Source organism: Ambystoma mexicanum, chromosome 3p (assembly GCF_040938575.1).
Source record: "Ambystoma mexicanum isolate Mex_15411 chromosome 3p, UKY_AmexF1_1, whole genome shotgun sequence".
Taxonomy (NCBI): domain Eukaryota; kingdom Metazoa; phylum Chordata; class Amphibia; order Caudata; family Ambystomatidae; genus Ambystoma; species Ambystoma mexicanum.
Genome location: NC_090925.1, coordinates 215,585,804 through 215,599,601, shown reverse-complemented (window position 1 = coordinate 215,599,601; position 13,798 = coordinate 215,585,804). Strand labels below are relative to the sequence as shown.

The 13,798-nt window shown below is 52.5% G+C and overlaps 1 protein-coding gene across 2 annotated transcripts in view; it reads left to right on the top strand.

Annotated features, from left to right (window-relative positions):
- The window catches only part of CHD4 (chromodomain helicase DNA binding protein 4), a 497,532-nt gene that overhangs the window by 378,665 nt on the left and 105,069 nt on the right, over nucleotides 1-13,798 (top strand). For both annotated transcript variants that reach the window (XM_069650684.1, XM_069650685.1), the window contains exon 35: nucleotides 11,684-11,842. In XM_069650684.1, coding sequence (XP_069506785.1) covers nucleotides 11,684-11,842 — 159 coding nt within the window. The remainder of the gene's footprint in view (nucleotides 1-11,683; nucleotides 11,843-13,798) is intronic.

Here is a 13,798-nt window from a genome sequence, read left to right as displayed (position 1 = left end):
GGTAGTGCAGCCGCGAGAGTTCCTGGCGTCGTTAGATTTGGAGGACGCTTACTTCCACATCCCGATGCGGCCAAACCATTGCAAGTTCCTGCCATTTCTGGTCGGGGACGGTCATTACAGTTCTGTGTTCTCCCGTTTGGGCTGAAGTCTGCTCCCAGAACGTTCACAAAATGCATAGCTCCAGTCGCTGTCTTCTCCCACAAGGGGGGGGGGAGAGCATCATGTGTACCCGTATCTGGACGACTGGTTGGTATGGGGGCTGTCACCGGAAAGGGTGTTGGAGTCTCTGCAAGTGTCCATGAACCTGTTACAACGGCTGGGGTTCGCAGTCAACTTCGCAAAATCCTTTCGGACGCCATCCAGGGATTTGGTTTTCCTCGGTGCTCAGCTTCTCACACAGGACAATCTGGTGAAGCCTTCGGACGGGTGAAGTTGCAGTCGTGGCCGAATGGGGCCTAGGAACAGTGGTCTCGGTCCGCAGTTACATGTTGCTGCTGGGTTCTCCAGCATGGGGTCTGGCATGGATTCACATGCTCATGAATATTCCCCGTCATGCCGGGAATCATCGGTAAAGAAAAAAATCAGTATCAGTTTCGTTTCTGATCTGTCTTGCTCAGTAGTAACCATTCACTGGTCTCTGGGTCATACTGCCCCAGCCAATGACTGCCCTCTCCTAAGCACCACCTCTGGCAGCCATTTTCAGATTTTTACTGCACGCTCAAGTGTCGGGAGTCCTTGTGTTTAGCTCGTGAGACTTTGCTGCGTTTTCACGCTTTTTCAAAGAGAATTTCTCATTTTTCGGTCAAATACAGCCTCAAGCTCCACCGTGTCTACATCAGATTAACGGGGATCCGTTCGTATTTTTCTACGCCCCTCAAGGGTGAAGATTTCGTCAAGTTACGCTTCTTGGAGGAGTCTAGAAGTTGCTGCGGCCTACCCGAACATGGGCCAGGAGAAAGAAAGCTCGACGCCCGGAAAGCTGTTCAGGGTTTGCCCTGAATGCCAGCTGCAGAATGGGTTCAAGGAGGACGAGCACTTGAAATGTCTCTACTGCCTTCAAGAGGACAAAACGCACGTGGAGAAGGACTGCGTTTTGCAGGAAAATGTCGGAACGGACCATCGGGGACCGACACCTTTGTCTCCAACTGGCTGGAAGGAAAGAGCCCGTCGGGTGAGAAGAAGTCAGAGCGGTCTTCGAAGTCCTGTGAGGGCGACGGGGGCTCAACAGAAGTCAAAGCATTGCAAGTCCGCGGGCGCCGGGAGTGCCGAACGGTCGGGCTCCTCGGCTGCCAGGCAGGGCGCACCCTCGTCAGCGCCATCAACCACGAGCCAACACTCTGGCTCAGGGAAGAGGAAGGCCGAGAACCCGGCAAAGCTTCTGGAGAGGCCCCGGTCAAGCTCGAAGGATCCGGCTGAGGGGGAGCGAGGCGGTGACCCCCACCCCCCCCTCCAAGCTGAAGGCCACAGGCACACACAAGATGGTAAAGGCCTTGATTCACCCGGCCAAGGCCTCTATTGAGGAAGTCGTGGCGGCCCTGGCACAGCCTGTGGAGGCTACACCAGTGGAGGCGACCTCGGGGCCCAGAGTCTCCCTGTCTCTGCGGAGGGAAGCCTCTTGCAGACCCATCGAAAGGACCCCCGTGAAGACCCTGGCGGAAAAAGTGGCAGAGGGGCCGGTGGCCATTGTGGACACGGATACAGCATCCGAGGAGGAGCTGTTAGAAGTCTTAGAGGGCCTTGACGAGGGCGTCGAAGAGGCCCGTTCCCACTGGAGGGATACCGATGAAGGGGACGACTAGAGCGACGGCAGCACCGGCGAGGGTCCTAGTCACCCGTCCCTTCTGGAGCCACAGGATAACTCGGCGGCCATTTTGTTGGCGATACAATCCTTATGTTCAGAGATAAGGACGAGGTTGCCCTTAGCATCGACGGAGGATCCGGAACCAGGCTCGACGGAGGAGCCACAGCCAGGCCCGGCGGGAAGCCCCCCCCGAACAAGAGAAGATGGATCCATCCAGCCCCGCCTTTTCAGCCCTCGCTGCCTGCTCAACCTTTGCCCACGTCCCCCGTCCCTGGGGATGACACGGGAACGGACACGGCCACGACGGGTACCGATGACGGCGGTCCCTGCCCGACGAGATCGGCTCTTTCCATGCAATGATCGCCAGGGCATCCAAGCTTTTTAAGCTCTGTCCTGAAGAGAAGGAAGGTTTCCTTTACCAACGGCGCGAGGCCAAGAGGAAAACAGTCCTCGCCGTGCCTCTGCTGGATGACATCTGGGACGAGGGGCTCGCCCTTCTCAAGAACCAGTCTACGACGCCTGCCAAGAGGGATCGGTACGAGAAGTAGTACCGGGTCCCCGACGCGGTCCCTTTGTGCCTTAGGGCACAACCGACCCCTGACTCGGTCGTCTCAGCGGTGGCCAAGAAGAGAGCGGGGGGAGGGTGGGGGTTGGCATCGGCCTCAACGTCAACTTTCCCGCCGGACGGCGAAGGAAAGAAGCTGGACGCAATGGGATGAGTTATCTCGTCGGCGGCAACAACGATTAAGGCGGCCAACGCCCTCACGATCGTGGCCCGCTACGACAGGGAGTTATGGTACAAGATCGCCCCCCTGTTGGACTTCCTACCGGGCGACAAGAGGGCCGAGGCCCTGGAGATCTTGCAAGAAGGCGAAGTGGCGTCGGACCACGCCATTACGGTGGCAACGGACATTGCCGACGCCAGTTTCTGCCAGCTAGGCAACAGCGTTTGCCTTAGACGACGGTGGCTCAAGGCGACGGATTTCTGCCATGACGTACAAGCCAAGGTTTTGGACATGCCGTTCGACGGGAACAATCTGTTTGGGAAAACAGTGGATGAGCACCTCCAAGCCATCAAGGCGGACACGGAGACCGCTAAGGCCCTAGGCGTTCTCTGGCAACGAAGGCCGTCCTTTTGGAGCACCGGAGGCAAGCAGGGTGCCTCCAAGGGATTCGGCGGTGGCTCCTCTACGTACCGCCAAGCGGCCCGCTCCACGTTGCAGGAAGCCTGTAGAGGACAAGACAAGTCGGGTGGACTCCGCCGTCGGCGGCAAGGCGTCCTCCAAGCAAGAACCGACAGCGGTGTCGGGCCCCCACCGAAGCACCTCGGTGGGAGGCCGGCTGGCAAAGTTCGTCAGCATGTGGGAGTCCATCTCCACTGACCGTTGGGTGCTGGATGCCCTGGCCCAGGGGCACGCCCTCGAATTTCTAAAAAAGTGCCCCCGCATTCCAGGTACTTCCTCATGAAAAAGACAGGAGGATGGCGCCCCATCCTAGACCTGCGACGACTGAACAAATGCATCAAGGCACAGAAGTTCCAGATGGTCGCCCTCCAGCACGTGCTGGTCGTCGTTGGATCTGGAGGATGCGTACTTCCACATCCCCATTCCAAAAAGGACACAGTCCCTCAGGTTCGTGGTCCAAGGACAGCACTACCAGTTCAAGGCCCTCCCGGACGGATTGAAGTCGGCACCCAGGGTGTACACCAAGTGCCTCGCACCGGTGGCTGCGCCTGCAGGGATCCACGTCTACCCCTACCTGGACGACTGGCTCATCCGAGCAAGGACAAGGTAGCTCACCGTAGATCTCACAGCGAAGACCGTCCACCTGCTCACAGACCTGGGTTTCTCCAACTTTCCCAAATCCCACCTGGTCCCGTCGCAAGTCGCACTGTTTCTGGGAGCCAAGCTCGACAGTGGCACGTCTGGCCTCGCCGTCGGAGGAAAGGACGAAGGCCATCCTGGGCAAGGTGCAGCGTCTGCTCGCCACGGACGTGGCCAGGCTGAGGTCCATCAAGTCCCTCCTCAGGATGATGTTGTCTTGCGTATATCTCGTGCGCCTGTGCAGGCTTCGGATGTGCCCTCTGCAAGAGTTCCTCGACGCCTGCTGGATCCAAGTGATGGGCGGCTTCGAGGACAGGATCCCGCTCAACAAGACCTTCCGATGAGGGATCCGGTGGTGGGGCACCCGTGCTCATCTGACGGCGGGCACAGACTTTCAGACCCCATCTCACCAGAACGGTCACAACAGATGCCTCCCTGGAAGGGGTGGGGAGCGCACACCGGAGAACTTCACGCGAGAGGCCTTTGGCTCCCGGCGGAGAAGCCGCTCCGCATCAACATCCTGGTGCTCCGTGCAGTGTTCTGGGCCCTCTGGTCCTTTCTCCCGTCCCTCAAGGGCAAGGTGGTGAGAATCTTCACCGACAACACCACCACGATGTTCTACATCCGGAAGCAGGGAGGAACCAGATCCCAGCCCTCTCCAAGGAAGCCCAGGATCTGTGGCATTGGGCCGTCGCCCAAGGGATGTTTCTGGTGCCCTTTCATCTGGCAGGGATAAAGAACACCATCGCCGACTCACTCAGCAGGGAGCTGCGCTCGTGCCATGAGTGGGATCTATGTCAGGATCAAGTGACTCGACTCTTCTGACGATGGGGGGGGGGGGGTGGGAACCGCAGATCGACCTGTTCGGGACGGCGACGAACTCCAAGTGCCAGAGGTTCGCCAGCAGGTTTCCCCAGCTGAGGAGCATGGGCGATGCTTTCTCGTTCCCCTGGGACAGCCTGTTCCTATATGCGTTCCCTCCATTGCTGCTCCGACTCGTCAACCAGCTCAAGAGGTCCTGGTGCAGGATGATCCTTGTCGCATCGGCGTGGCTGAGGCACATCTGGTTCCCGGACCTTCTGGACTTGTCAGCGTCCCCACCAGTCAAGCTGCCGACGGACGCGGATCTTCTCTACAGAGAAGAAGGCGTCATACTTAATCACGACCCGGAGTCGCTGAACTTGCAGGCCTGACTCCTGCAGCACTAGAGTTTGGAGGGTACGGTATCCCAGCTGACTGCAGAGAGGTTCTTGCAAAGGCCAGGGCGTCCTCAACTCTCAAGTGCTACGGACATAAGTGGAAGAGGTTCTCTGTCTGGTCCTGTGCACAGAAGATTAACCCTCTACGGATTACGGCCCCTCAAGTGCTGCTGCACCTACTGTTGCTGGCCAAGGCTGGACTGGCTCACGCTTCCATCAAGATACATCTGGCTGCGATCTACCGATACACCAGAACCACAGGACGGGCGTCCTTGTGGTTATCTCGTGGTGAAGGAATTTATGAAGGGACTGTTCTGATCGTTCCCGCCGGTGAAGGCCCCTGTCCCGGCGTGGGAGCTCAACGTGGTGCTGACCAGGCTCATGGGGGCGCCATTCGAGCCCCTGCATTCGGCACCGTTGAAGTTCCTGTCGTGGAAGACTGCGTTTTTTGTGGCCATCACTTCTGCACAATGAGTGGGGGAGATCCAGGCCCTATCCTGCAAGCCTCCATACTTGACTTTTCACGACACAAGGGTGGTGCTGAGGACGCACCCCTCCTTTATGCCCAAGGTGCCGTCGGACTTCCACCTCAACAAGCCCTTGGTGTTACCTGTTTTCTTCCCTTCGCCTTCGTCGCCGTCCGAGAGGACTTTGCACTCGCTGGATGTGGCTAGAGCGCTGAAGTTGTACGTGGACCGCACGAAGAGTTTTCGGAAGACATCACAGCTATTTGTGAACTTTGGACCTGTGAACCAACGGAAGGCTCTCTCGAAGACTTCCATTTTCCAGATGGCTCTCCGGCTGCATCATGCACTGTCCTCGGTTGGCAAACCGGCCATTGCCTGGCCGTCCGAGAGCCCATTTGACCAGAGCTATCGCTACTACCACAGCGTTCTTGTCTGGTGTGCCCCTGCTGGACACCTTCACAAGATTCTACTGCGTCGACCGGGATTCCAGGGAGGAGTCCAGGGTCAGCCAAGCAGTGCTGCGAAACCTGTTCGCCTAAGGTGAGCCTGGTGAGGAGGTAAGAATTGCTTAATGTTGAGTTTTGATGTAATGCTTAATGTTGAGCCTTTGCCACCTCCCGTTGGTTGTACATTTGTGTACTGATATGTATTCTTATATTCATGAGCATGGGAATCTATGCCAGACCCATGCTGGAGACGGAACAAGTTACTTACCTGTAACTGTTGTTCTCCAGCATGGGTCTGGCATGGATTCACATGCGAACCCTCCCTCCTACCCCTCTGCGGCTCTTCACTTGGTCCTACTGCCACTTTACGTGCTACCAAATCTGAGGATGGCTGCCAGAGGCGGGGCTTAGGGAGAGGGCAGTCATTGGCTGGGGTCAGTATGACCCAGAGACCAGTAATTGGTTACTACTGAGAAAGACAGATCAGAAACGAAACTGATACTGATTTTTTTTTCTTTACCGAAGATTCCCAGCCTGACGACGAGGAATATTCATGAGCATGTGAATCCATGCCAGACCCATGCCGGAGAACAACAGTTACAGGTAAGTAACTTGTTACTTCCATGGCGTCCTGCATCCTGCCTATCCCGAATTGTCGCTTGTTCATGCGGCCGGTGCAGGAATTTCTCGTAGACAGGTGGTCGCAGAGTCAAGGGTTATGGTCTGACAAGGTGGTAATCTCCAGCGAACTGGTGGAGGCCCTGAGATGGTGGGCATGCCCAGACAATAGTGTACGGAGCATGCCCCTGCTGGAGCCGGACTTTCATTTCACGATAGTGGTGGATGCCTCCCAGGTGGGTTGGGGGCGCGTCTCGGCCAGTCGCAGGTCTAGGGCCTGTAATCTCTGGAGGCGACATTGCACATCAACATACTGGAATTGAGAGCGGTGCACTGGGCCCTGAAATCCTTTCTTCCTCGCATCCAAGCCGCAGTGGTTCGAGGGTTGACACAGTACCACCACAATGTTCTATTTGAGGAAGCAGGAGGGGGCACGCATTCTCTGCTCCTTTCCAGAGAGGCTCAGGAGGTGTGGCATTAGGCCATTGCTCGGGGAATTCGCATTACAGCTTACCATCTGCCAGGGGTCCAGAATGTCCAGGCAGACTCTCTCAGCAGAGACGGGGAGCAGTTGCACGAGTGGACGCTGAAGAAAGAGCAGGTGACTAAGATCTTCAGGAAATGGGGGTTCCACCTCTTGACTTGTTTGCCACGCCAAGGAAAAAGCAGTGCCCATTGTTTGCCAGCAGAGTGGCTCATCCAGAGTCAAAAGGAGACGTGTTCTCGTGGACGGGCCTCTTCGGCTATGCATTTCCGCTGGTTCGGCGGACAAACCAGTGAGTGTGCCAATACCCATGCAAAGTGATCTTAGTAGCCCCATTCTGGCACAGACCGATGTGGTTCTCAGATCTCCTTCATCGAGCGGTGGAAGAGCCACTTCGTCTGGGGGCGGAACAAGATTTGCTGTTGCAGGACGAAGGGAGTGTGTGGCATCACGATCCAGCATCTCTCAGCCTGGCACCTGACCACGCAGAGTTTGGTCATCTAGGTATCTCACAGGAGTGTCGTCGGATCCTGGATGCGGAAAGGGCGCCTTCCACTTAGAACGTAGAAAATGGGCGAGTTCTGTGCCTGGTATAAAACAGCAGCCGGGCGTGCAGCCATTGGAGGTTTCACCGGCCCAGTTTCTTCCATAATTGCTGCATCTGGCGCAGGGGGGACCGGGGAAGGAAAAAGGTTAACAGGTTCTCGGAGCATGTGAATACTTTTCAATCTCCCAATCAAGTCTAGATTAGATCTTTCCCAGCAATACAATTTATGCACCACCTATGAGGGACAGTTAGAACCAAAGTTAATGGTTGAGTCTGCAAGGAGCCAGGACAGCCAAAGTCAATTTGAACAATGTCTAGGGAGATGAGGCACTTCTTTAGATGGCACAAAGTATTGCACAATATTTCTAGAGTGTAGAAAAGGAATCACTGTTGGGCCACAAGCTTTTAGGCTTGTGAAGGGCAGAGTTGAAATCAACTCTGCAAAAAGCAACTATTGCAAGTCTCCAATGAGAACAAGCAAGCTTCAGACCTACCCCTTAGTCAAGACCGTACCTCAGGTTTGAAGAAGATACAGCTTGCTTCTGTTCGAAGATCCTGGGTTACTGGCCCTCTCTCGTGGTGACAAGTGGGAGGCTGTCTAGAGGACTCCTGCATTGCAGTTTGAAGGTTGTCAGTGGCTACGGGCTCGCTTCAGCGGATTATGGCAGTTTCAGCTATGGACACTTGATGAGCTTCCCTTGCTTCTGGGATCCAGCACTCTGAGGTGGCTCAGGCTTGCGTCGTCCTGCTTCGGGAGGGTCCTCCAGGATCTTCCTTGAGCTCGAGGTCTAGCTTAAAGATGCACTCGATTCTGGTTTTCCTGACCCCTGCCACTCCGTTCCAGCAGCAGCAAAGAAGTACAGCCAGCAGGGAGAGTGTTTCCAGCAGAGTTCGCCTTGGGGTCCGTTGGTCCCAACAACCTAAGAGAAATAGTAGTGCGTTCCGGGCTTCTCTAGTCCATTCGGAGTTGGAGCTTCAGCAGGGCTTCACCGGGGCAGTTCAATGGTCCAGGAGGGTGCTGCAAGCTTCTCTTCCAATTTCCTTCATCGGATGTTTCGTCCAGTGGTCTCTGCCTTCTGTTCAAGAGACCTTGCCTTTTATTCAGGTTTCTCTGATTCATGCACAGCCTAGCTGTCCCTCACACAGCAGGGTGGCTGTCCTTCAAGGCCAGCCAGCCAATCACCACTGGGTGCAGTCAGGTAACCAACGAGACTAAGGACGGAGTTTCGGGCACCTTCCTCGCTTCGTGCTCTGCCAGACACACTGGAGTCTGAGACGGGTTTCAGCACTGAATCCCACCAAAAGCAAAACTAACAAAAGGGTTAAACCTGGTTCGGCGCACACAGAGTAAAACCCAAGAAAGACCGCACAGGCAAGAAATGGTAAAAAACGACCAGTCCATTTCGACAAAATGGGCACCCATGGGTGCTATACTGCAGCGGAGGATTCAGTCTGCGGTTGAAAAGCACAATGGTAGGAAAATTAAACCACTGCCATCAGCCATTAAAAGTAGTGAGGGTAACCTAAATGTTACATGAGTAAGTAGGAAAAGAGGCTACTAAGTAACACCCCAGAACTTCCACATAAGATTGGGTGTACTGGACCTACATAGGAAAAACCTGCAAGTAAAGTCAATTTCACTTTACTACTCTTGAAAACAGTAGTTAACCCAAGAGAAGGTGGTTAAACCTTAGCAGAAATACAAAGGACTTCTCTGTGCACAATACAGAGGGTAGATGCTGGAGTTCGTCAGACTCCAAAAACCAAAGAAACAGAGCTGGCAGTCTCTAAGGTTGAAGGGAATTAGCACAGAAATGAGAATTCTCCCTAACATTCCTCATCGCTTTTCACCTGGCAAGATTCAAGAGCACCATCGCGGACTCCCTCAGCAGGGAACTGCGCTCCTGCCGTGGAACTTCGACAGGACCAAGTGGATTGCCTCTTTAAGTGGGGCGCACTCCAGATCGATCTGTTTGCGACAGCGACTAACTCCAAATGCCGGAAAACCGCCAGCAGGTTCCACCAGCCGAGAAGCATGGGGGACGCATTCTCCTTTCTGTGGGAAGCTCTGTTCCTATACATGTTCTCTCCGTTGCCTCTCCTGCGAGTCCTCCAACTCAAATGATGATGCTGATGCAGGTTGAGGCAAATTTGGTACCCAGACTTTCTCAGCCTGTCAACGTCATCTCCAGTCAAGCAGCCAGTGGTCGCGGATCTGCTCACCAGAGGAGGCGGTGCAATCCTGCATCATGACCCAGTATTGCAGAACCTGAAGTCTTGGCTCCTGCAGCCTTAGAGGTCAGAGGGTACGAGTTGCCGACGGACTGCAGGGAGGTCCTTCCCAGGGCCAAAGCGTCATCGACTCATAAGTGCTACGGACACAAGTGGAAGTGTTTTGCTACGTGGTGCCGGACACAGAAGGTCAATCCTTAGGTTCACGGCCACGCAGATTCTTCTGTACTTGCTGTCCTTGCCCATGGTGGGGCTGGTGCACGCTTCTATCAAAGTTCATCTGGTGGCCATCTCCCGCTACACCGGGTCTCCAGGACTGTTCTCTTTGGTCCCACCGTCTCATCAAGGAGTTACTCAAAGGACTGTTTCGATCGTTCCCACCTGTGAAGGCGCCTGCCCCGGCGTGGGAACTCAACGTGGTACTGACGAGGCTCATGGGGCGGTGGGGTGTGTGGTCCCTTCGAGCCTATGCATCAGGCCCCTCTTAAATTCTTATCATGGAAAATGGCTTTCCTTGTGGACATCACATTTGCTGGGAGGGTGGGTGAGATGTAGGCCTTATCCTGCAAAGCGCTGTATCGGACTGTGCTGCAGATATACCCCTCCTTCATGCCAAAGGTTCAGTCGGGAACCCAACCTCAACAAGCCTTTGGTGTTGCCTGTGTTCTTCCCGAAACCTTTGTCGCTGGCTGAAACGGCTTTGAACTCGCTGGTTGTGGCTCGTGCTCTGAAGTTTTCCGTGGCATGCACAAAGTTTCTGCAAGACGTCTCAACTATTTGTGAACTTGGGTTCCCCATGAACCATGGGAAGGTATTGTACAAGGTTTCCATCTCCAGGTGGCTCTCTGACTGTATCACTGTCATTGGTTGGCTGTCCGAGAGCCCATTCCACTAGAGTGATCGCTGCGACGACTGCGTTCCTGTCTGGTGTGACCCTGCTGGCCATCTGCAGGGCTGCTACATGGAGGTCTATGCACACCGTCATGAGATTCTATTGCGTCGACAGGGATTCCAGGGAGCTACGCAGCCTGTTCGCTTGAAGGTGAGCCTGTTCCAGAGGGAAGAGTAATTCCTTCTGTTGAGCCGTGCCACCTCCCGTGGTTGTGTAATATTGTACTGCTATGTATTCTTCATGAGCATGTGAATCCATGCCAGATCCCATGCTTGAGAAGGTACAAGTTACTTACCTGTGACTGTTCTCCAGCATGGGTATGGCATGGATTCACATGCGAACCCTCCTGCCGTCCCCCTTGTGGCTCTTCTTGGTCATACTGTCGCTTTACGTGCTAACCAAATCTGAAGATGGCTGCCAGAGGAGGGGCTTAGGGAGAGAGCAGTCATTGGCTGGGGGCAGTATGACCCAGTGCTCAGTGATTGGTTTAGAGGAAAAATACAATTTAAGTGAAACTGTTCTTTCTTTTAACCATCCTGATGGGGGGAATATTCAGGAGTATGTGAATCCATGCCAGACCCATGCTGGAGAAAACCAGTTACAGGTAAGTAACTTTTTCCTTGCCTAATACTAAGCAGATAAGAGTTGTGTAGTCTCGTGCAGTGGCTACATACATTCTTATATAACATTGGTTAATCAAGATTTATCTTGGCCCACTTGTATTTATTTAAAAAAAACACTAATTTTATAATAGTCTTTCAATGATTCTTTGGACCATATGTATGGTACAATTTCTTTGTACCAGGCTACAGCCCCCTCTCCTTCCTAAAATAAGGCCGGCTGCTCTGTCTACGCTATCAAATGGTCTCAGGTGGTACAGCCTTATACTAAGAGTTAAGCATGCGCACTGTCTCAGATGTATGGTTTATGAAGCCCTTTAGAAAAAAAGTCCTAACACACTTGCCATTCAGACATGGGTGACTAGCAGGGCCTTGTGTAATGGCCGAAATACACACACGCATAAAAGCACTCCCATTTTTTCCATATCTGAACTTTGGTCCCTCCCCTTAACCTCAAGCACCGCGAAGGGATTTGTTTTTAAATGAAGCGCTACAAATTTAAATGAAGATGGTCCTATACAGGGGGCATGACCTAGTATTTTATCTTGTTCCAGATGAGAAAGGGGAAGAAAAAGAGAAAGAGGAGAAGGATAAGGACCTAAAGTTGCCCAATGGTGAAACTCCAAAGGAGGCAACTGAGGAGAAGCAGAAGAAGGCTGCAGCTGCTGCCAAACAGCGGTTTATGTTCAACATTGCAGATGGTGGCTTTACAGGTACGGTTTAGGATGGAGCAGAGGTTCTGAAGCCAAAAGCATGCTGAAGCCAGAATAAACTTAAGGGGTCTAGTCTATTCTAAGAAAAGCGCACATTGTTTATATTTTGTGTATTTCTTTCAAATTACTAGTACACATGCATTGCATTTCTTTACTTTTAAGATCTCCTTAAGAGTAATAGTTGGCTAGATTTTTTTTTAATTATTATTTTGGTTGGTTAAAATAAATTAACCTTTCAAAACAGATCCATTGGTTCATTAAAATACAAAATTTCCATTCTCAATCATCCTAGTATACTAAATATCGTTTCAGTATTTTCAGAATTTCCCAAAAGGGAGAAACAAAATTACATAGATAAACACAGATGACATTATTTGCAAGATTACAAGTTACATTCATGAAAGATTTCATTCATATACATAATCATTAACTAATTAAATAACACCAATCTCATTGCTACAATAATTCAACATAAAGTTCCAATGATAATTTCATCTGTATGCAAAATTGATTTTAGAAACTGCATAGTAGCTATTCTTATTGAAATTTTAGATGTAGTAAACAATTCATTTAGATGTAGTAAACAATTCATACCATAATTCATTGGCAGAGCGTGATACATAGTGCGATCGTATTAGTTTATGGAAGATCATTTCTTTGCAACACAAACAATCAGTATATGTTTAAGAGTCTCTTCCATTCCAACAAGTTTACAGAATCGACATTGTGCAACTTCTGCTTTAATTAAGCCTCTTCTTAATATTTGATTTGTTGGCCATAAATTCAAGCAGAATCTTATAATTTGATTTCTCAATGTGGCCGAAGGACACTTCAATAGATATTCAGCCGCCCGACGAAATTTCAGTGCTCTGTCGAAGTCTTTTAGTTCTAGACATTTTTGCTGAGTATATTGCCAATCAAATTGAAATAACTTCAATTTTGCCCTGTTTGGATTGTTAAATAGCAAATCCAATGATACATTTGCTTCACTCATATTGTCCTAGACAATAGTTTTCCATTTTGTTGGAAACAAATGTTAAGAACGCAAAAGGTAGTCTGCTATTCTCCAGCATGGGGTCTGGCATGGATTCACATGCTCATGAATATTCCCCGTCGTCAGGCTGGGAATCCTCGGTAAAGAAAAAACCAGTATCGGTTTCGTTTCTGATCTGTCTTTCGTAGTAATAACCAATCACTGGTCTCTGCGTCATACTGACCACAGCCAATGACTGCCCTCTACCTAAGCACCGCCTCTGGCAGCCATCTTCAGATTTTTACCGCACGTTCATGTGTTGGGATCCTCGTGCTATTGCTCTCGAGCGTTAGTGCTATTTTTTCGCGCTTTTTCACAAAAACTTCGATTCTTTCGGTCAAAAGAGCCTCAAGCTCCACCGATCCTACATCCGATCAACGGGGACCCGTGTCGGATTCATCTGTGCCCCTCAAGGGTGAAGATTTCGTCGAGCTACACTTCGGAGGACTCCAGAAGCTTCTCAGGCCCGGTCTCGGAGATGGCCCAGGAGAAGGGAAGCTCGACGCCCGGAAAGCTGTTCAGGGCCTGCCCTGGATGCCAGCTGCAGAATGTCTTCAAGGAGGACGAACACTCTTTCTGCCTTTACTGCCTTCATGGGGACAAGACGCACGTGGAGAAGGACTGTGCGTTTTGCGGCAACATGTCGGAACGGACCATGAAGGACCGCCATCAACGTCTCGCCAGCTGGCTGGAGGGTAAGAGCCCGTCTGGCGAGAAGAAGAAGAAATCTGAGCGGTCTTCTAAGACCTTTGAGGGCGCCCCGGCGACGGGGGCCCAACATAAGGCCAAGCACCGCGAGTCCGCTGGCACCGGGAGCGCCGAACGGTCGGGCTCTACGGGCGCCAGGCAGGGCGCACCCTCCCCGGCACCATCAACCACGAGCCAACGCTCTGGGTCGGGTAAGAGGAAGGCCGAGCACCCGG